At 48.1% G+C, this 21,969-nt stretch overlaps 1 protein-coding gene across 1 annotated transcript in view; it reads left to right on the forward strand.

The window, feature by feature from the left end:
• Positions 1-1,176: 1,176 nt before the first annotated feature.
• The window catches only part of LOC147702887 (collagen alpha-1(XXIII) chain-like), a 798,364-nt gene continuing 777,571 nt past the window's right edge, over positions 1,177-21,969 (forward strand). Inside the window, exon 1 of the mRNA XM_086929455.1 lies at positions 1,177-1,759. Coding sequence (XP_086785581.1) covers positions 1,427-1,759 — 333 coding nt within the window. The 5' untranslated portion in view covers positions 1,177-1,426. The remainder of the gene's footprint in view (positions 1,760-21,969) is intronic.

Below are 21,969 nucleotides of genomic sequence, written 5' to 3' on the forward strand. Positions count from 1 at the left end.
AAGTGTTTCATTTACTCTCATTCTCCCTGTCACACCACCTTCCCTTGTTAGACTTGTCCTTTTTCTCCTGCCATCTTTCTGAAATCCTCCATCTACATATCTCAAACATCACCTTCCTCTTCATTGCTGTGTTTTGACTCTATCCTTCTGTGTCTACTTCCTTGCGTCACCTGTCCACCATGCACTCACATTCTCTTTTCATTTGTAAACACAGCATTTTCTTTTCCTTTGATGCAATCATTTAACAATGCTTATACCTTGTTGAAACACTTTTACATAAAAGGGTAATTACAATAGGCATAAATTGGACTATCGCTCTGCAGAGAGGCCAAAGTATGGATGAGCATGTAATCTGAACACCTTCCTTACCCACTGACAGGCCCTGTAAGAAACTGACACTGCTGTTAGACCACTCCAGAGCTCTCAATTGTTCCCCTAGAGGCGGCTCAGTTCACGGTATACTCTATACAATAATCACATGTTGCATGAAAAACAGAACTACAGAAACAACATGGAGGGGGAGAGTTAATATTCTTAGGGAATGGAATGCAACTGCAAGATAAAGTAGAAATGTGAAATGTAAACAGGGACTGCATTGCTGATATGGATTAGCCTAGAGGTTTTATTGTCATTTAGACATCCTTCGGTGTTTTTGTATCTGATATTAAGGACGGGTATACAGGCAAGGGGAAGGGACTCATTTCAAAATCAGCTTTTAATCATTTCCAGTTCCGAAACCCGCCACGATCGGTGGTATAGCGTGAGTACAATGAGCCCTAAGAGCTATATGTGGGGTGCAGTGGTGCCCTCAAATCATGGGCCACGGTGCCACTACCCCTCTTGCACCATTGATAGCCACCCGTCCCACTCCATGTCCAGCTGAGGTGGATTTTACAAAGAAATCATTTGCAAACACTCTCTGCGCAATATCCATTCCAGCAGAGGTGCGGGCCGACAATAGTTCCCTTCAAAGGATTTCTTCCCACAAGAGGAAGACGCAAGTGGGAAAGCCCTGCTCGGCCGGGGCACTCCTCCTGCGCAGGGTGGGAATCCTCTCAGCACACGAGTGACGCTCCCGTTGCTCGAGCAGCATGCATGGGCGTCCGAGGGGGTCCCCTCCTCCTCCTCCCGCGGCAGACCGCCCTGCAGGCCGGCGGGGGCGGGTCCTCTTCCTTATCGGGACAGGTCTGTTCGCTGAGAGGAAATGTGCGGGCAGCGCCGGCCTGTCAGTTCAGAGTGAGGGTCTCCGCTCTGAGTCCGGCTCTCTGTGCTCAACGGTCGCCGCGCGCTTCACACCGTCCCGGGGCGCGCGCTGCCAGCACCGGAGCCTGCACGCGCCTGCAAAGCCAGGTGTCTTAGATTAGAGCTTGCAGCATCGCTCACCTGTGTCCGGGCGGAGGAGCCGGGAGCCCGCGGAGCCGCTGTCATGAGCGTCCCCGAGGAGGTGCTGCTGAGGGCGCGGAAGGTGGACCCGCGCCCAGGGGAGAGGCTGAGCGGCGCCCGCCGGGGGCTCTGGGCTCTGTCCGGCTGCCTGATGCTGCTGCTGCTGCTCTCGGGCACCGCGCTGGCCGGCTGCCTGCTGCTGAGCGCCCGCACGGCCGAGCTGCAGGGCAGGCTCAGCGCCCTGGAGGAGCGGGGGTGCCGGGGCAGCGCCCCCGGGGAGGAGGCGCCCGCTGCCTGGGCAGGAGGGCTGGGAGCCGGGCAGGAGGAGGCTCTGCTCGCCCTGCTGCAGCCCAGGCTCGACCGACTCTTGCAGGAGGTGAGTGAACTCCAATCCCGGGCGATGTCCGCTGTCAAACTGTGTGCGCTGGTACCCTCGGACCTCTCTTCTATGAGCCCGCGCAGCTGGGATGCTGCAAGCATTGTGCAACTCATGTCGGCGAAACAAGAGTTCAATATATCAAATGCATAGACTGCGCTGCAATAAAAATTCAGCAATTTTGATCTTTAACTGTTTTAGCTAGGGATGTGTCCTTTTAGGTGATGGATCGTCTCTTCCAATCTGTGCTCCTTTCCTAACTCATTTTGACTACAATGTGGTGTGAGATTGGAATTATCTGCTGTGCTACGATGTGCTGTAAACCAAATTACTTTGCTCGTAGGCAAGTGAACACAGGAGCAGATGTAGATTCTCGTTATAACTCTTATCAAGTTAGTTGTGACGCAGCTGCTACCATATTAATACATTGTTTAACACAACACTCATGCCGTTTTAGGCACTTATTTAATTTCTTCTAATTTAATTTCTACAATTTAAGAAGGATGAGCGAATTCTACCCTGATTCGAACCTGTAACCTGTAGTTTATCGCTTGCCGCGCGTTTCTGACTGACTGAGCTGCATACCTGCTCTGCCCCTGGCTGGCAGAGGTAGTCTGTTGCAGAATAGTGTAAGAGGCGTTTGATTGGTAGTTCTTTAATCCTGGATGCAGACTGCCCTTATGTTGAAAAGAGGGGATGGCATGGTTTGAAAGAGAGAGCTGACGATCCCCGTCTCCCGAGATCTAAATGCAGATGGTTCAGTCCTCAACAAACCGTTCGCCCTGGCAGTGCGGCACCTTTGCTTGAAATGCACGTTGTCGGTGTGTGTGAAATGAGTATTCAATTGCATAGTTATTATGGTGCAACAGGTGCAGTGGCACAGCGGGCCATGTGGTTGAGGGGTCTACTGCACCCAAGTTATGCTGGTTTTACTAGTACTAAATCAGGGGACGGGGGGGGGGGGGTCATTTTCCCTGCTTGCATCATGGCCCATCACATCTTTTGGTACTCAATTGCTTGTAGTTCATTGTTATATACAGAAAATGTACTGTATACCCACCATCGACCTCGTAAATAACCTTTTCAAATCTTGAAGTTTCCTGAGAACTTTGTTTTATAAAGGTGTGCAGCGTGCCGAACCCTTGATGCAGGCATGTCCTAATTCGGTTCGATGAACGGGTGCAGTGGACGCTGCAGGGTAGGGCTCAGTGCCCCGACGGGGACTGCTCTGTGCCGTCTGTCCATGTGCATGATGTTATTATTTCCCGACCATTTCATGGTAATGGTGTTGGTGTGCAGTCTGTCACAGTATGCCTCCTGCACCCCTATCCGTTCTCTGCATAGACCCTCATCGCGCCTCCCTCTGTCCCGTGAATTGTGCTTGGCACAGAGCACACGAGCCGGAGACTGGTGAGTGTCTGAGGGCGATTGGGGCAGATAGGCGGGGTGACCCCAGGGGGCCTGTAGTCATCACGATGGTTCGGCTTGTGTCGGGATAGAACCGTGAGTCTCAGCCCAGCTCCCAACGCAGGGGTCCACTTCTCTCAACGCCCCCTCGTGATAAGCAGCCTGCTTGGCCTCTCTGCCCTCGCAGCCATGGTCTCGTTGGCCGCTCTGCCGAATCTTTCGCCTCTCGTTAGACCCCAGTGCACGGAGCTCTGCCCATGCTGAGGCCACTCTTAGGCTGAAAGTGTGCCCTGTTTTTTTCTTCTAAATGTCCGTTTAATGTACTCGCAATGCTATATGACATAATGCGTGAACTTCAACACCTCGTTAGAGGTAGCAAGTGCTATACAAATGCAATTAAAGTACAAACCAATATATTAGACCCCGAGAACACTCAAAGTTTTTTAAAAGTCCCAGACACTCAAATCCAGTCGTCATTGAAAGAAAACACATGCTCGTTCACAGTAGTTCAGTTGTGAAAAGCGTTCAGGTGCGTCATATTAATGTAAATTGCACAGAAGTCGCATAAAACTTGCAATGCGGGCCAAACATGTCGATCAGTTGATATGCAGGTAATCAACAAATGCACTTACAAACATCCGGGGGCGATGTTGTATCAGAATTCGAAAGGTCAAAGGCTGCAACGGAGTAGACTCGCGCCCCTGCGTCTAGTATCACCTATGATTTGTCTTAGAAGAGCCCACTCTCCAAGTCTTAGAGGGATCGTGCGTATGATTTTGTAAAACAATAAGTGCTGGGGACTGAAGTTTTCCTCAGAAGCCAGTGGTCGGATCTATCAGACATGGTGGCGGGGTGTGTGTGTGTGTATGGGGGGGGGGTCGTTGTTAAATTGTACACCAAGGTTTTCACCTCATGCCTCTTTTATCCAGACACAACTTTAATTCATTCTTGCAGGTTCTTTTTTATCCTTGCTCTTTTTTTTCTCCTGCCCTTTTTGTCTCACTCTTGCTGTGTCAAAAAACTGGCCCTCGTGCACAATAAAATGCCTATATAACACACATACTGGCTGCTGCAGATCACTCGGTGCGTGTGAAGAAGAGCGGCGACTCTTCTAGCGAGCGCTGTCCTCTGTGTGCTCTTCAAGGTGTGAGTCTTGCCCCCTGGAGGATCCGCCTTGCCATTAGATACGTTGAAAGTAATTATGTTTCAACCCGCACTCAGGCTTAACGTAGTGCTTTGGAGCCGAGTGTATGGAGGCTTTGAAAGCGCCCACGTTTTACGTTTTCAGAAGTGAAGCGCTATACTCGATCTTATCACATGCTCGACCTGGGCACACATTTGGGTAAAGATGAGTGTATGGTTGAAGGAAGTTAGTCACTTTGAATCCTATCAATCTATGACAGTTTCCATGTTTCTAGAGTCACTGCCCACGCAGAAACATCTGCAGGCTGACCGAAGGAACGCAGCCGATGAATTGTGATCCGTTTGCGATACTCGGAACGGTGTTAAGTGCCTTTTGTTACAATTGGCATTTTGAAACATTATAATACGAAATACCAGTTACCAGTTGTTTAGAAACCCTGGTATAGCATCTAAGTTTGAAAGGCTCACCACCACCCTCCAAAGAAAAACTAAAGTACAGAGAGCTTCTTGGGAAAGGAAAGACCCTCGGGATATAAGTGCCCATACACCAGGCCACGTAATGTAAAAAGTGCGAAAATAAAATGGAGTGCGTTGATGAAGGGATCTTTTTACACTCTGTCTACAAAGAGGTCAGCGTTTTTACATGTAAACCTAAGGATAGAAACACATGGCACCGTAGGTACCCACTTTATTGTATTTACTGTTTACTGAGTGCTAGCAGGACCCGCCCCACTTAAACCCAGTTAGTAATCTGCCTTCCACCTTATTTCTTGATTGACAAGTCCTACCCAGAGGCATTTTAAGGCATGGGCAATTGCCCTAGGATCATAGGGCCCTGGGAAAAGTGCATTTTCTTCCAAACACACTTCTGCCTCTTTCTCTATTTCAACATTTTAATGTATAATTCCGTATTATTCGGGATCATAAGTCTTGAATTAGCAGAAAATAGTTTTAAAAATTCAATATTTTTTTAAAACAGGACCTCCCTATGTATGTCTTGGTGGGCCCCCAAATTCTTAAGTTGACCCCCCAGTCCTACTATTGTATATCCAGGGGGGCAGACTCTCATCCTGAAACTACTGGCCACTCTCTCTCTTTTTCTGGCTCTACCAGTCTGCCCTATCCAGTGCTGTGCATGGCGTCCCACTATCATGTCTGCAGTGGGAGCAGTGTTTAAACCTCCAGGACCTATTGGTCCTCCTTCATCTTCAGACTAGGAGGCCCAGTGGCTGGCTTGGGAACCCTGTCTCCTGCCACAGTAACCAAAACTACCAACCAACTCCTTTAAATCACTACTTGGATCTTCATTATGAGCTTTTAGTATATTTCAGTTTGGCCAAAAACATGAGTCACTGGCTGAATATAAATTCAAAATGCGAGTTATGCAGTAAAACCTGCTCCAGATTTTACCCGTGTAAAGCAGGTGCAATTTCTACATGGGTAGTTGATCGCAATCAGTGCACAAACACTAATTCGTAGAATTTTTCTTCATTCTGCATTGGAAAAGTGTTAATGGTGCCCTACTGTCTGCGCTCTGTAATTACATTACAATATGTTGTTGGTAATTCCAGGTGCAGTGTTTCCACATCAGTTTTACAACAAAACTTGTAGTGAGTTTCTTAGACACTCTTCCAAGGTGACCTGTCACACCAAAGGTATTAACATTTGAGAAAAAATCAACAGCGGAAAGCTAAAAGACACGACACACAACCCTAAGCAAAATACATTTGGTGAGTGTGAGCAGTGTGGTCGTGGATTCACAAAGCAACTCACAAAAAGTGTGTGAGAAGAAAGTTACCAGCAAATACCCCATCCACTTTCTATGGACTGCATTTGGTGGGAATCTTTAAGCCAAATGTGAGAGGCATTTATGTTGCTTCATGCTGGACCCCATATGTTATAGGTATGATAGCACCTTTCCCTGGGTCATTATGAACACTGCCTCCAAGCCTGAACTTTTCACCTACCTTTCATTGGTTTCAGGTGTGTTTGTCTAATTACTTGAATAGAAGCAAAACAAGACTACAACACTGTACACACAGAATGCATTAGGTAATCACAAGAAGAGAAATAGTGTCTGTAATGTCCTAGAAGGGAGTGGTCACCCAAGATGTAGGGTGTGGTGATATTACCCAAAGAAGGAGGGACATAAAACTTTAATTAAAGCATATAACCAGTTCATTTCAGAAATACAAATGATTTTAAACTTGTTACAATAAACTACCAAATGTGGTTTACTTTGTCAATGAAAAGAAAACGTTGCACACAGTTTTAAATATTGGCTGCAAGTACTGAAGTACAGCCATCTCACCAGCTTTCATCCTCTTTCTGCTCTTTCTAATACACAAATCCTTGCAATCAGGTGCCTATTTTAATCGGGGTATGACTGGCTTATAGGGCTATCAGGCAGTGCCTGAAGAGTTGGTGTGACGGGTCAGTGTGAGGGCTGTTTTTTTTTTTTTTGTTTTTTTTTTTAGGTCTTGCCTAGGCAGCACATGCATCTCTCTCGAGACATGTCTCTGCTGTATGGGAGTTCAGCAGGTCCATCCGTTTTCCTTTGTTCATGTGAATATTGAAATTCCTTTGTTTTTGTTAGTGATTAGTTTACATTTGTTCCTCCTTCTGCTGTTTTGCTCACGCCCTGGAGACGGGACATGTTACATGGATCATTTCACTATTGACAATGCACGTTTATTTTGGTGCGCTACTTTTTTAGGTCTTGCCTTACCCAGCGCTTGCGCTGGTCTGGCAAGACTTTAAGTAAGGGCTTCAAAAAATGCTACAGCCGGCTACAGCTTGCAGTGTCTGTGTGTGGGCTGAGCAGAGGCGCCATATGGCGTGATTACTGCTGCGCGGGCACTACTCGCGTGCTTCCCCCACGATCGCTTTCACAGACGCACAGCCGTTACTTTTACGGCCGCTCTGGCGTATTTACTTTTTAAGCTATGCATTATTTGATTTACTTTTTACATCACTGGCGAGGTCGGTGTTGTGTTTCAACACTGAAGCATTATGTATTTTACAAATGTATTATTAACATGACAACTAAAATGGTTTTCGTGGAAGAGGGCAGGCTGATAGGTTTCTTGAGTGATGTTGTGGTCTGTTGGTAGGTATTGTACTGATGTCACAGTCAAACAGCGGGTTCCTGCAGCAATGTCACACCATAACAGCCGGTTCTTGGAATGATGCAACACTTCCAGAGCGGTGTTAGTCTGACAGGAGGTCCCTGGAGTTATGTTAAAGGCTGATGTCAGATTCTGCAATGACATCACAGTTTCATCTCGTATTCTTAGAGCGACTTCTCTGTGTGCGGTCTAGTTCCTGAAGTTTTGTTACAGTTTGACGTCAGAATCATGTAATTCCCGACATGCCACAAGATTTTCGTGTTACCAAAGGGTGACCTCCGGACTCTAGAGTGACGTTAAAGTGTGCTGTTAGATTCCTGGAGTTTTGTTCCAATTTGAGGTCATGCTGTGATTCAGTCTGATGCTTGATTTGTTCAGTGTTGCATAAAAGTTTTTCAGAGCAACAATGTTACCATACGACATCGAGTGCCAAACATGTTTCACAAACTGTTCGCACTCTGATGTTTAATTTTCAGCACTGATGTCACAGTCTGACATGATACACACACACACATGGGTAATGCCATAGTTTGGTGTCACGAAGAGGAAGTGGTATCACAATCTATTGATAATTTACTGCAGTGATGTGACTTTTTGATGCCATTCGCATGGAGTGACGTTACAGTTTGATGTTACTTTCGTACAGTGATGTCACTGTTTGCTGCCACATTCCGAGTCACGTTGCTAGAAAAATATAGAATGGACTCTGTACAAAGACAGCAGAATGTGATATCACTACACCAATCAGGACTACACTGAAGACCGATCTCTCCCTTTGGAAGGCTATGGAGAATATTGTGTACTGTGAAAGTTAAAACAAAACTTTTATAGCAACCATTAAAAAAGGGAATCCCAACTTCCTGAACGGACAAGCAGAAGAGATAATACAGTGCATATAGCGCCACTACTGCATTGCTCTATGCCACCACAGCATCACTCCGCACCACCACAGCATCACTCCGCACCACCACAGCATCACTCTGCACTACCACAGTATCACTCAGCACGACCACAGCATCACTCAGCACGACCACAGCATCACTCAGCACGACCACAGCATCACTCAAGTAGACCACAGCATCACTCAAGTAGACCACAGCATCACTCAAGTACACCACAGCATCACTCAAGTACACCACAGCATCACTCAAGTACACCACAGCATCACTCAAGTACACCACAGCATCACTCAAGTACACCACAGCATCACTCTGTACCACCACAGCATCACTAAATGCTACCACAGCATCACTCTGCAGCACCACAGCATCAATCCGCATCAAGACCGCATCAGTCAGCGGCACCACAGCATCACACAGGACAACCACAACATCACTCAGGGCCAGCACAGCATCACTCAACGCCACCTCAGCATAAATCAGGGACAGCACAGCACAGCATCCCTAAACGACACCACAGCATCACTCCGTGCTTCTTACACTTTTTTTAATTACAACTTCTCAGCGCACTGCACAGCAGCCACACTTCTCTACTGCACATCTTAGAAACATTGGCAAAGTCAATAGCTCTACCTAAACACTTATAAGGCCCCTCAATGCATAACCGATAGGTCTCGCCTTTAGGATATTATAAGTGTTTAGTTATCCAGCACAATATAATTGATTAAACAACATCAAGTGTTGCATGGCTAAACACTTATAAGGTCCCAAAAGCGAGACCTATTGGCTATGCCAATGCTTGTTTTCCTTTTACCTCCGCTTGTTTGGATTTCCGAACATGCTCAGCATAGGGCTGCAGATCATGTCCTTATCTTGTGTTCCGCTTTCTTTGGTTTCACAGGCACTTTTTTCAGCCAGAGGCTATGTTGTATTTATCCTATGATGCTTTTGGTTTCATTAGCTAACATTTCCTAACCTTAAACAATATACTTACTTATTGGAAGTGTAGCTTAAAAAGAAGACTGATGGTAGGATCAAACTATTTACATTGTACGTTTGACGGTATGATTATTTGGATACGATTAAAGAGGTAAACGTGCTGTTATTGCACCATTTTATGAAAACGGATGCAGCTTTAAGTTGTGCGCTTTCAACTTTTAGGTTTCAATCATGAAATAGAACCCTTATCAAGGGAAGCTTCCTCGTGCTCTCCAACTGTGGTCTGTAATGTGAGGTTACTTAACAATATATCCTGCAAGTAGACAGTATAGCACCACTTCAGCACCACCACCGCAGCACCACCTGAGCATCACTCAGCAGCACATGAGCACCACCACAATACCAGCACAGCACCACCTCAGCATCACTCAGTCCCAGTGAAGCACCACCTCAGTGCCAGTGTATCATCATCACACCAGCACAACACCACCACTGCAGCCCCACTTCACTATCGGCGAAGCACTACTGCAGCCCTACCACCTCAGCATCAGTGCAGCACCAGCAATGCATCATTCAGTGCCACCACAGCATTACTTGGCACCAATGTAGCATCTCCTCAGCTTCACTCAACGCCACCACAGCACCACCTCTGCATCAGTGCACCACCAGAGTGTAGCAACAACTTAGGACCAGTGCAGCCACACCAGCATCAGTGCAGCACCACTTCAGCATTAGCGCAGCACCATCTCGGCACCCGTGCATCATCACCTCAGCAGTAGTGCAGCACCAGCTCTGCATCCCTTAGCACCACCTAAGCACCAGCACAGCAGCACTCCGCACCACCTCAGTATCACTCAGCATTACCTAAGCATCACCTCGGCACAAGCACAGCAACAGTGCAGCAACAGCGCAGCAGCACCACTCAGCATCAGAACAGCACCACCTCATCCGTGCACCACCACCAGTGCACCACTAGCGCAGCACCAGTGCAGCCCAACTTCATCAGCAACTCCGCACCAATGCAGTGCCACTTCAGCATCAGCGCAGCACCACTTGAGCACCAACTCGGCACCAGCGCAGCACCACCTCCGCATCAGAGCAATACCAACTGAGCACCACAAAAGCATCACAGCACCACCTCTGTATCACGTGGCACCACCTGAGCATCACCTCCACACAAGCACACACCACCTCAGTATCACTTAGGACCACCTCAGCACCAGTGCACCACCACCTTAGCACAGCATCAGTGCAGCAGCACCACTGGGGCTCCATCTCAGCATCAGCACAGCACCATCTCAGCATCAGCACCGGACCATCTTCACATCAGTACATTACTTGGCACCAATGTAGCATCTCCTCAGCTTCACTCAACGCCACCACAGCACCACCTCTGCATCAGTGCACCACCAGAGTGTAGCAACAACTTAGGACCAGTGCAGCCACACCAGCATCAGTGCAGCACCACTTCAGCATTAGCGCAGCACCATCTCGGCACCCGTGCATCATCACCTCAGCAGTAGTGCAGCACCAGCTCTGCATCCCTTAGCACCACCTAAGCACCAGCACAGCAGCACTCCGCACCACCTCAGTATCACTCAGCATTACCTAAGCATCACCTCGGCACAAGCACAGCAACAGTGCAGCAACAGCGCAGCAGCACCACTCAGCATCAGAACAGCACCACCTCATCCGTGCACCACCACCAGTGCACCACTAGCGCAGCACCAGTGCAGCCCAACTTCATCAGCAACTCCGCACCAATGCAGTGCCACTTCAGCATCAGCGCAGCACCACTTGAGCACCAACTCGGCACCAGCGCAGCACCACCTCCGCATCAGAGCAATACCAACTGAGCACCACAAAAGCATCACAGCACCACCTCTGTATCACGTGGCACCACCTGAGCATCACCTCCACACAAGCACACACCACCTCAGTATCACTTAGGACCACCTCAGCACCAGTGCACCACCACCTTAGCACAGCATCGGTGCAGCAGCACCACTGGGGCTCCATCTCAGCATCAGCACAGCACCATCTCAGCATCAGCACCGGACCATCTTCACATCAGTGCAGCACCACCTCCACACCAGTGCAACCCAACCTCAGCAGCAACTCTGCACCACCGCAGCATCATATCCACACAGCACCAAGTCAGCATCACTCCGCACTAGCTCGGCATCACCTGAGCACCAGCACAGCACCACCACCACAGCATCATTCAGCACCAGAACAGTATCCCTCAGCGCGACCACAGCACCACCTCAGCACCAGCGCTGAATCTCCTCCGCATCACTCAACACCACCACAGCACCACCTCAGCACAGCACCACCTGAGTGCCAACTCGGCACCAGCGCATCACCTCCGCATCAGAACAGTACCACCTCAGCAGCAAACCTGCACCACTTCAGCATTAGTGCAGCACCACCTCAGCACCAGTGCATCACCTCAGCACCAGTGCAGAACCAACTCCGCATTACTCAGCACCACCAAAGCATCACAGCACCACCTCAGTATCACTCAGCAGCAACTAAGCAGCGCATCACCACCTCAGCACCAGTACAGCACCATCTTTGCATCAGTGCACCACCATCAGTGCAGCACCACCTCAGCTCCAGTGCAGGTCAACCTCAGCAGCAACTCAGCACCAATGCAGCACCACTTCAGCATCAGCTCAGCAGCACCGTAGTATCACATCAGCACAGCACCAAGTCAGCATCACTCAGCACTAGCTCAGAATCACCTGAGCACCAATGCAGCACCACCACCACAGCATCATTCAGCACCAGCACAAAATCCCTCAGCACCACCACAGCCCCACCTCCGCACCAGCGCTGAATCTCCTCAGCATCACTCCACAGCACCACCTCAGCACAGTACCACCTGAGCGCTAACTCGGCACCAGCGCAGCACCACCACCTCGTCAGAGCAGTACCATCTCAGCAGCAACTCTGCACCAATGCAGTACCACTTCAGCATTAGCGCAGCATCACCCCAGCACCACTGCAGAATCAAATCGGCATTACTCAGCACCACCAAAGGATCACAGCACCACCTCGGTATCACTCAGCACTGAGTCAGCAGCAGCGCAGCACCACCTCAGCACCAGTGCAACACCACCTCAGCACCAGTGCATTACCAAACCATCACCGCATCAGCACCACCTCCACATCAATGCATCATCACCAGCATAGCCCTACTTCAGCACAAGCGCACCTCCAACTCTGCAGCAATTCAGCACCAATGCACCACCACTTCAGCATCAGCACAGCACCACCTCAGCCCCAGCATAGCACCAGGGTTTAACAAAAAGGGGTAACCATGTGTCCCTCAGAACCTGGGTGTGTGTGATTAAACAAAAAGTGGTTCTGTCGGTGGCTTAACGAATTGCTTTAAGTAAAGGCTGTGTTAGCTCATAAATTATTGAGAAGAATGATAATCAATTACATTCAAATACAGCTCTCTGAGAATAGATTTAGTTCAAGGTTTTTATGTATGAAAAAATCACCATTATAATGCACTTGAATTTCTTCATTCAAATTCAATAACTGTTAAAAACATGTGAAGAGTGACTGTTGGTGAACAAAGTGAATAGTGAAACAAATTAAGTGACACTTATTTACAAATCTATACAGTATTGTACATGGGTAAGTAAGGGGGGGGTTGGATGCAAAGTCTTTGATTTTGGCGGTCAGAGTTCTGAATGAGTGCTCCAAGGACACAGATGGTTATTGCGCCTGTTCCCGGAGGTTTCTAGACCAATGTTATGCGTCGACGTTTCGACCCTTAAGTGCCCCAGTTGGTGGTCACGGCGGGTCTTTATCAAGACAGGGAAAAAGGGGGGGGGGGAACAAGGGGTCTGTAATCAGAGGAGGGAATTATCGTACCCTGGAGGGAAGCCTGAGGTCAATCCCCCGACAGAACCACTTTTTGTTTAATCACCAGCATAGCACCAGGGCAGTACCAAACCAGCACAGCATCACCTTAGCACCAGCGCAGAAGCAACTCTGTTTTACACAGCACCACCAAAGCATCACAGCACCACCTCAGCATCACTCGGCACCAGAAGAGCACCACCACAGCACCATCTCAGCATAAGCACAGCACCACCTCCACATCAATGCATCATCACCAGCATAGCCCTACTTCAGCACCAGCACAACTCCAACTTCGCAGCAATTCAGCACCAATGTAGCACCACCTCAGCATCAGCACAGCACCACCTTCGCATCAGTGCACCATCATCAACGCAGCACCACCTCAGCAACAGTGCCGCCCAACCTCAGAAGCAACTCCGCACCGCTTCAGCATCAGCGCAGCGCCACCGCAGCATCACATCAGCTCAGCACCACCTGAGCACCAGCGCATCACCACCACCTCAGCATTACTCGACACCACCTTAGTGTCACTCAGCACTACCTGCCCATCGCCACCACAGCACAGCATAATCTCCGTATCGGCACAGTACCACCTTCTCATCAGTGCTGCGCTAACTCAGCATCAGCACAGCACCACCTCCTCATCAGTGCGCCACCTCAGCACCAGTACAGCCCCACCTCAGCACAGTCCTACCTCAACCGCAATTCAGCACCAATGCAGCACCACTTCAGAATTCGCACCGCGCCACCTCAGCCCAGAGCCAACTCAGCATGCCTCAGCAACACCTCAGTACCATTCAGCACCACATGAGTATCATTTACCGTCACCTCTGCACCAGCACACCACCACCTCAGCATCACTCAGCACCACCATAATCTGCCCTATGAATCTGGCATCTATTGAATCTCCTATAGTGTCTGTCGGCTGCTGGTTAAGGTACTGTTCCCCAACCTCCACCCTCCCGTTTTTTGTCCCCCCCCCCCACACCCTCCCCCACCAATAACAAGAAAAAAGCTAAAACAAACCAGTATTGGAACAGGCAGGAAGAATTTGCCAACATTTCAAGGGCAAAAAAGTAGAAGACATTTTTTATGTCAACTGTTTTGTTTAATAGGGTGGTTCAGTTGTACATAGTCTTCTTTGTTATTTAAGGTAACAAAAATGCTTACCACTTTTATTATAACTTTCCAACATGCTGCACAGCTACCATGCTGCTCTACAGCATTGCTTAAAGACACTGTCAAACTCCATAGCTTTAGCTTGTTCGAGGGAGATTTTCTTTAGTGCCCATTTGGTTTTGGTATTTATTTCAGACTCTTTCTCACACGGGAAAATTACTTCCCGGTTTAAACCAAAATAAACCAACGTATTGGATTGCTAGCCGCTGCTTTTACACAGACCTTTATTTCGCGTTATGTAAAGGCGGGTAACGGGTCTGTCAGCACCGGGCTCTCTAAGAGTTGAGTTCTTTGATGTGCGTTAAACATACGGGCATTAATGCGTGGATTACTTCCGTGTTTACACAACCCCCAGAATCGAGTCTCCGTCTCTTCCCTCCGCCTTGGCATGTGTCACACGCGAGGTCACTTGCAAGAGTGGGGTATAAGTTGTACTTTATTATACCCCACTGATAGTAGGGTATTCGTTTCGAGAACGATGCATGCTTTTGTGTAGGTCCTTCCATATCGCTTACAGAGAACCTGGGAACCCTACCCACTAATTTCGGGAATTTCGCTTTGGACAGAATCTTGGCGCGCTGGAGACATTGGGATTTGCCAGTGAAGTAAATATAGCCTACTGAAATGAATCCTATAGAGGGGAAGCAGTGTGCAGTGAGGCCACACATTCCCCCTACTCCACACTGCACATCTAGGAATTCTATTGTTTTTTTCACTAAAATAAACTTTGCCAGATATTAAGTGGTACATTTGCGCCTGCATAAATAAACTGCATGGTTGGTGCCAACTTTGCACATAAGTTCGTATTCCGGTCAGCGGTGAAATACCATTCTTACCTGGTTCTGACTTACCGCGGCCCTCAGAATGTAGTCCTTGGAGGTGTTGTAAGAGCATTGTTTGGCTAGATATACGAAGCATCTGTAACCTTAGGTTTAGGATCGAATTTGGTCTTTTAAATACTCTCTGGTCCTGTTGCTGGAGAGTGATGGAGTGTTTTTTCCGAAGTTTTTCCAGGCCCTGTACCACTGGGTATATCGAACTGCGGCCTGAGATCAAGCAGGTCACACAGGAGTGTAAATGTCATCTGCAAGCATAAGAGACATGGATGGCGATTGACCTGGTGTTGGGTGTAAATCTCTGGATGCACTGCCCCTAAATAACACCTGGCACACGGTTGAACTTATTGACAATATTTGCCATGCAGTATACTATGCTTTTGAGGAATCCCAGTACCGTGATGTTTATAGTCCTACACACACATTAACGGCACGATTATTTTGTGACAATCCTCTTTATATAGATTACTTTTTCCTCATCACAGTTCTTATTATTTTTCCTATATCAATACCTCGCTAGAGACCTGTCTGTTTCTATTTGTCCCAAGCACCCTCTTTTAGGTTTTTCCCGTTTAAGATTCCTCCCCCTTTCAGAGGATATAATTAATTGGAGAATTCCTTTATCTCCTTCATGTTTTGTGTTACTGCCAACTTGTGTTGGCAAATCCCATGGAAAAGGGTGCGGTGGGACTTTAACCACTTTGCTCGATGAACACCACATCCTTTCTCAGTTACAATCAGGTAATTACTGGGCGGAAGTGTTATGCAATGACTGGTTGGGCCGTCTTCCTGCTGGTTAAAAGCCCCAGCCAAGGGATTCTCTGTCCTACCCACTTTTAACAAAGTCACTTTGGAGATGCAAAATTCCTGGAAGGATGGGATAGGAAGTCTTGCTGAGCCTGTCTGCTATTGAGTGACCTGTGCTGTTGAGGGCAGTATGTTCTCTTCTGCAATGCTAATATCCTGTGGGTCACCAGTGCTAAACCCATAGAGCCTGTAGCCACCATAGGTATCTGTATCCTTTCATCAGTGTTTTTGTTGTGAACCAGCAAGGCTGGCCCTCTCCCCGGGTCACTTTAGGCCTCCACACCTCATTTTACTGATTTCATTCCTCCTAGTTGAAACATTGAATGACATCTGTAGATAACAATTTCACCCGAATTGTCCATGATCCAGGAGATGCTCTTAAACCATGATCTTTGCTGTTGCCAGCTGCAGAGACTGGGTGTTCCCTAGATATTCCCTTTCAATGTCCTTACGGTCAGGCAACCATTGCAGCCTGGATCTGATGGAACCGGACACCGGGATCGCTGTCTAGATGGCATTGTCTGGTGGGTTCCAATGCTATAAGAATTGGCGTACTAAAGTCTTCACACGCTTGCGTTCCCTCTGACTCACTAACCCCATGCAATGCCCATCTGAACACCCAAGCACATCCTTCCCGAAGCTTACAGCTCTGCCAGGATGTGCTGTAGTTTCTGGAATCTGTTGACCAGAAAGAACACTGAGCCATGTTTGTCTTGCAGGAGGCCTCAATAAATTCCAAATTCAGCATCACTGAGTAGGGGTATATTTTTTAAAAATCTTATTTATCAACCACCCCAGCGATGAAGCAGCCAATGATATTTGTTCATTGTCTCTTGCCATCAGTACTACGGAGGTAGCGTGGATGAGCTAACCATCCGTGAACGAATGGACGCAATTTCCACTTTACTGGCCTAGTATCTTGGTGAGCAGCATGGAAGCCGAGGAGAGTCCAAAGGGAGCCACCCAGGACTGTCAAAGCGGGTCTGCTGGTGAATCAAGAGGTGCAGAAGACTGGCATCCTGGAAATCCAGCAGTGTTAAGAATTCCTGTGGAGGAATTTCCATCATAATTCTTTGAGATGTGACCATCTTGAATAATGTTTCCCACACACTTCGAATTTCATGTGGTCTAACACTGGCCGCACACTGCCTTATTGTGCCTAGCCTTCTATAAGCTTGCCATTGGGTAACACTTTCCATTTCATTTCATCTGGTGTGTTCTTTCACTGTGAAGCGTGCAACAAACTCAGCATTTGTAGTTGTTATGTATTCTGTGTAAAACACAGTACGATGCACGGTTTTCTTTAGTTTCGTCGGCCCACAAATCATGAATGCTACTTTTGCAGAATATTGACAAAGTGCAGAGATGTAGATCACAAAAATGTAAAATAAAAGGGAAATCACAAAAACAGCCACAATTTTTAGGAGATTGCCTCTGGCAATTGCAGTCATACATTTTCCATGAACCATAATTTGGATTTAGCAACTGCTTACATCTTTCGTAACAAAAGCTTGAATTAAAAGCAATATCCGATAAAATGCTAATGCGAGGATTACAGAAATATTTTGTTGTGAGCTGTTCTTTTCACAAAGGATGTTTTGTTGCACCGGGGTTAGATCCCTGGCTTTGATGTATGAGGTTTTTTTCTGGAGAGTAGTGCAACGAGGAAATACCATTTGCTGATCCCACACGTCTGGTTCACACGCAAACATGCTAATATTCACATACCTGTCATCGCCTCCACGTCAAGGGGCTGATTTTTGTATAGGAACGGTCCATGTTGGTTCTCCTGCTCTGAACTCAACACCTCAATGCGTTGCCCCTCCAAGTGAGTGTAGTCAGATGTTTGGGTGAATGATCCTAAGTGTATCTGGCTGTGGTGCAGGGCTTTAGGGAGGGTGTGCTCAATGAATCTTTTGGAAGCATTTGGCTTTTTGGTAGAATGAAGGTGATGCTATAGAGAGATTCTCTCAAAATGAATGCAGCTTAATTTATTTATTCAGCGTATCGTTATAGTGCTAAATATGTTATCAAAGCTGCTTCACAGCACTAGAAGAACAAGTGAACAGTCAGTGGTAGGTTTGGGGACATATACATAACCAAGCAGTTTAGTTCTCTAATTGGAGAGAACTCTTCAGGAACCAAAACACCACACGTTCAAAAAGAGATATTTCTTCATCAGTGGTTCCACTGTCTTACCTGCAGGGCACCACTGGCAAAACATTTAAGCCAAACTCTAGTTCTTTGCCCTTACCTACATGTACTCGGTGATGCCTCCTGAAGATTGAAGTAACTGAACAGGATTCGAGATGTACACTCCTGAATATGTGCCCATGAACTGGGCAAGTCATATGTTGGTCCCCCTGGGAACTGTAGATTATAGCACTCTATAACAACAATGGAGGAGTGCCCCCTGGAAAGAAAAATACAGAGAAGGATTACTTCTGTATCTAGAGCTTAAGGCTCAGGTTAGCACTAAGTGCCCCAGCCCTATACCGGACAGTGTTTGTCCTTGTAGAAGACCCCCTCACTCACCAACCTGGTTGGTGACATGCTTCATCATCGGGGTCCCACCCCATAGGCCGAATGCCCATAGGGTGTGCTGCGACACCTGATTGCAGTGGAGCGGGTTTCTTTGATTATATGTGCAGAAAAAATACTGTGATATGTGTATTAAAAAGGGCCAAGACTACTCACTCCAAGACTTTACTCTTGAGTGCTTAGACCCTATTAAAAACAATGTGGCATGTGGGGTGGTCCGCACACGCTAAGGCGCGTCCAGCCCTCGTTCAAATGAAGACCACAAATTGTGGTCTTGTGTAAAAGGTTGTTTGATCCTGGTTCGCCTTAGCGTGTGCGGACCACCCCGCTCATAAATCACGGTCCTGACGAAAACCTAACAATTTTTAAAATGGTTGAAACATGTAGACCTATTTTTTATTAATTCACATAGCACACTTCGCTATTTTTAACTTTATCACACTTCTCGAGACACCAAAGCCTTCCTAAATAGGCACAGGTGCCACATTGTTTTGGCACCTGTGTCGCAGCACACCCTATGGGCATTCGGCCTATGGGGTGGGACCCCGATGATGAAGCATGTCACCAATTTTTTTTATTGTAAATTGTTGTGTCTTGTAAAGCGCACTGCTACCCGGAGGCCTCGTAGCGCTATAGACCGCTGGGGAACCCGTCCTGGCTTTCCCTGTGAGATAGTCCCTCCTGGGGGTCTCCAAGGTGAAACCAGGCATCCCCGGCGTTTGTGTGGGGCCGTTGTGGAGATGAGGCAAGCTAATGCCCAGAGTTGCCGAGTGTGCTCCCTGCTCGGAGTAGGCACCGATGCGAGAATTATCAGTCCGCTGATCCTGGTCCAAGACCCTGCCGCGTCGGGAATCGAACCCTGGTCCCGGGCCGTTCTCTGCACTCGGGTCTGCCGCCTCTAACCAGTGAGCCACACCTCTCCACACCCCTCACTCACCAACCAGGTTGGTGAGTGAGGGGTCTTCTACAAGGACAAACACTGTCCGGTATAGGGCTGGGGCACTTAGTGCTAACCTGAGCCTTAAGCTCTAGATACAGAAGTAATCCTTCTCTGTATTTTTCTTTCCAGGGGGCACTCCTCCATTGTTGTTATATCCTTTTACGGGGACCAGGAGTTCCCACCACACATAACCTGTGCAATTTCCCTGACTCTCTCCATTGTTATACACGATTATAGCACTCTGCCTGATTCACTTATGACGTAGTCTGCAATGATCAGATACCTCTGCGTTGGAGGGAAACCTACAGACGTAGACCCTCCTATCTGGCCTGAAATTCACAAATATGAAGCTGCACTTCCTGAATTCCACGGTAAGTTTGCGTGATACCATTGCTGTGTGTGGAGGAGAGACCTCGAAGCCCTACCCTTTAATCAACCTTCATATTGTCCAGTCTCCTCTGCATGTCTGGAAGTAATGAGGTCTAAGAAGCAGGGAATTCTCTTTTCTAGAAGTACCTAGACTCAGAATGACCCTAGCGCAACGCCATTTTTAGGTCTCGCCTGTCGATGCGCATGCGCATCGAGCAAGGCGAGAGTATTGGCACTTATCCGCTCTTTATCCACACTGCAAGGAATCGTGGCGATTCCTTGCAGTGCACGATAAATTTAAGCTCAATGCGCATGCGCATTGAGCTTAAATGCGCGTGCACATGCCCCCAGCCGCCTACTCTCTCTCTCAGCCTTCCCACAACTCCGCCCCCTCGATACTTGATTGCACGGCCGCTAGGCCGTGCCTCCCCTACTCTCCTCCCCCCTCCTCCTCTCCTCCCATGCCTGCCTGCCTGCCTCAACTCTCCGCCTCCCGATCTTTTTTAATGTTTTTTTGTAGGTACACATGACACGTGTACATAAGGAACTTCCTCTTAGCCCTACCGACACAGTGCCCGAAGACAGCCACCAGGACTGGTCAGTTTTATAATGCATTGAGCATTGCGGAAAAAATGAATGCGTTTCTGACACGGATCATTAAAAAAAACAAGCTTTTTCCTACATTACCGAGCTGCTACTAATTAAATAGCACACACACAAGTATCTCGGCAAGGGGTCTCTTTAACACTTCCTCCTGCAGACAGGACTGATTTAATGTTTCTTGTTTTAAGCCACTGAGTGGACGGCTACTTACCAATTAACATACCTTCTCCTTTCTCAGCGACATGAGATGCCCTGCAACTGATAGGCACAACTACAAGGGTGGGCTACCTTCAGGGGAGACTTTGCAAACATTTGCATTTGAATGTCTGCACAACGGCAGCTCCTTCCAGGGGTAATCAGTGTGTCCCAGTATCAATGTCTGCTCAGGAAGGGCCAAGCGGAGCCCTTCAGGACATGCACGCAGGGGCATCTCCGCATTCAGCCTGCCTGTTCCCATCCCATCAATCACCGCTGTCTGCGTGCTTGCAGTCTGCTGGGTAAACTCGCAAGCCCCGCCCCTCGGTCGAACTAATCCCCGACACTCAAACTGCTGTTCCTGATAAAGACGACATGGCAGCTCTGAAGTAAGCTGGCACGTCACGCGGCTATGTAAATTTACATTGTCAATCTTTTGAAGCACAAAACGCCACGGGTCTCTCTGTGACAAACACTGGAACAGATGAATCAGTCATGGCGCAGATACTAAATCAGCATGAACAACCCCCAGCCGTTAGGTAAACCCCGTTTATCCTCACAATTTACTAGCAGTTTTAAAACCTGGCGCCCAAAGTATTCGAGATGATGTTTTTATATACATTGTTGACTTTGTGCAAGGAAGCCCACTGGGCTTTATCAATTTATTGGGTGGGCGCATCATTAAAGGTTATGGTGGTTTCCCCATTACAGTGTTCACAATCACAACATGAATACTGCGGAATGTGCATATGTGAGCATGTTGAAATGCAGCTACCATGTCATTTCAAACGGAGGAATTTGATTCTAGCATAGGCCACTTTGTAATCGTCAACACCCAACGTGACATTGAAGAGCGGCTAAAATGGTCGCAAACGCTCCTTCTTAAGTACCAAGAGTTGTGCATATTTGGACACTGCTGTACTAAACTATAGTGGCTCTTCTCTACAGGTTTGCTGTGATGCCTCACTCACCCTCACTCACCTCACTCACCCTCACACTCACCCACCCTCACTCACCCTCACCCACCTTCACCCTCACCCACACTCACCCTCACTCACCCTCACTCACCCTCAACCCCTCACCCTCACTCACCCTCAACCCCTCACCCACCCTCAACCCCTCACCCTCACTCACCCTCAACCCCTCACTCACCCTCACTCTCACTCACCCTCACTCACCCTCAACCCCTCAGCCTCACCCTCAACCCCTCACCCTCACTCACCCTCACTCACCCTCAACGCCTCACCCTCAACACCTCACCCTCAACGCCTCACCCTCACTCACCCTCAACACCTCACCCTCACTCACCCTCACCCTCACTCACCCTCAACACCTCACCCTC

This window comes from Lissotriton vulgaris, chromosome 7 (genome assembly GCF_964263255.1).
Source record: "Lissotriton vulgaris chromosome 7, aLisVul1.2, whole genome shotgun sequence".
Taxonomy (NCBI): domain Eukaryota; kingdom Metazoa; phylum Chordata; class Amphibia; order Caudata; family Salamandridae; genus Lissotriton; species Lissotriton vulgaris.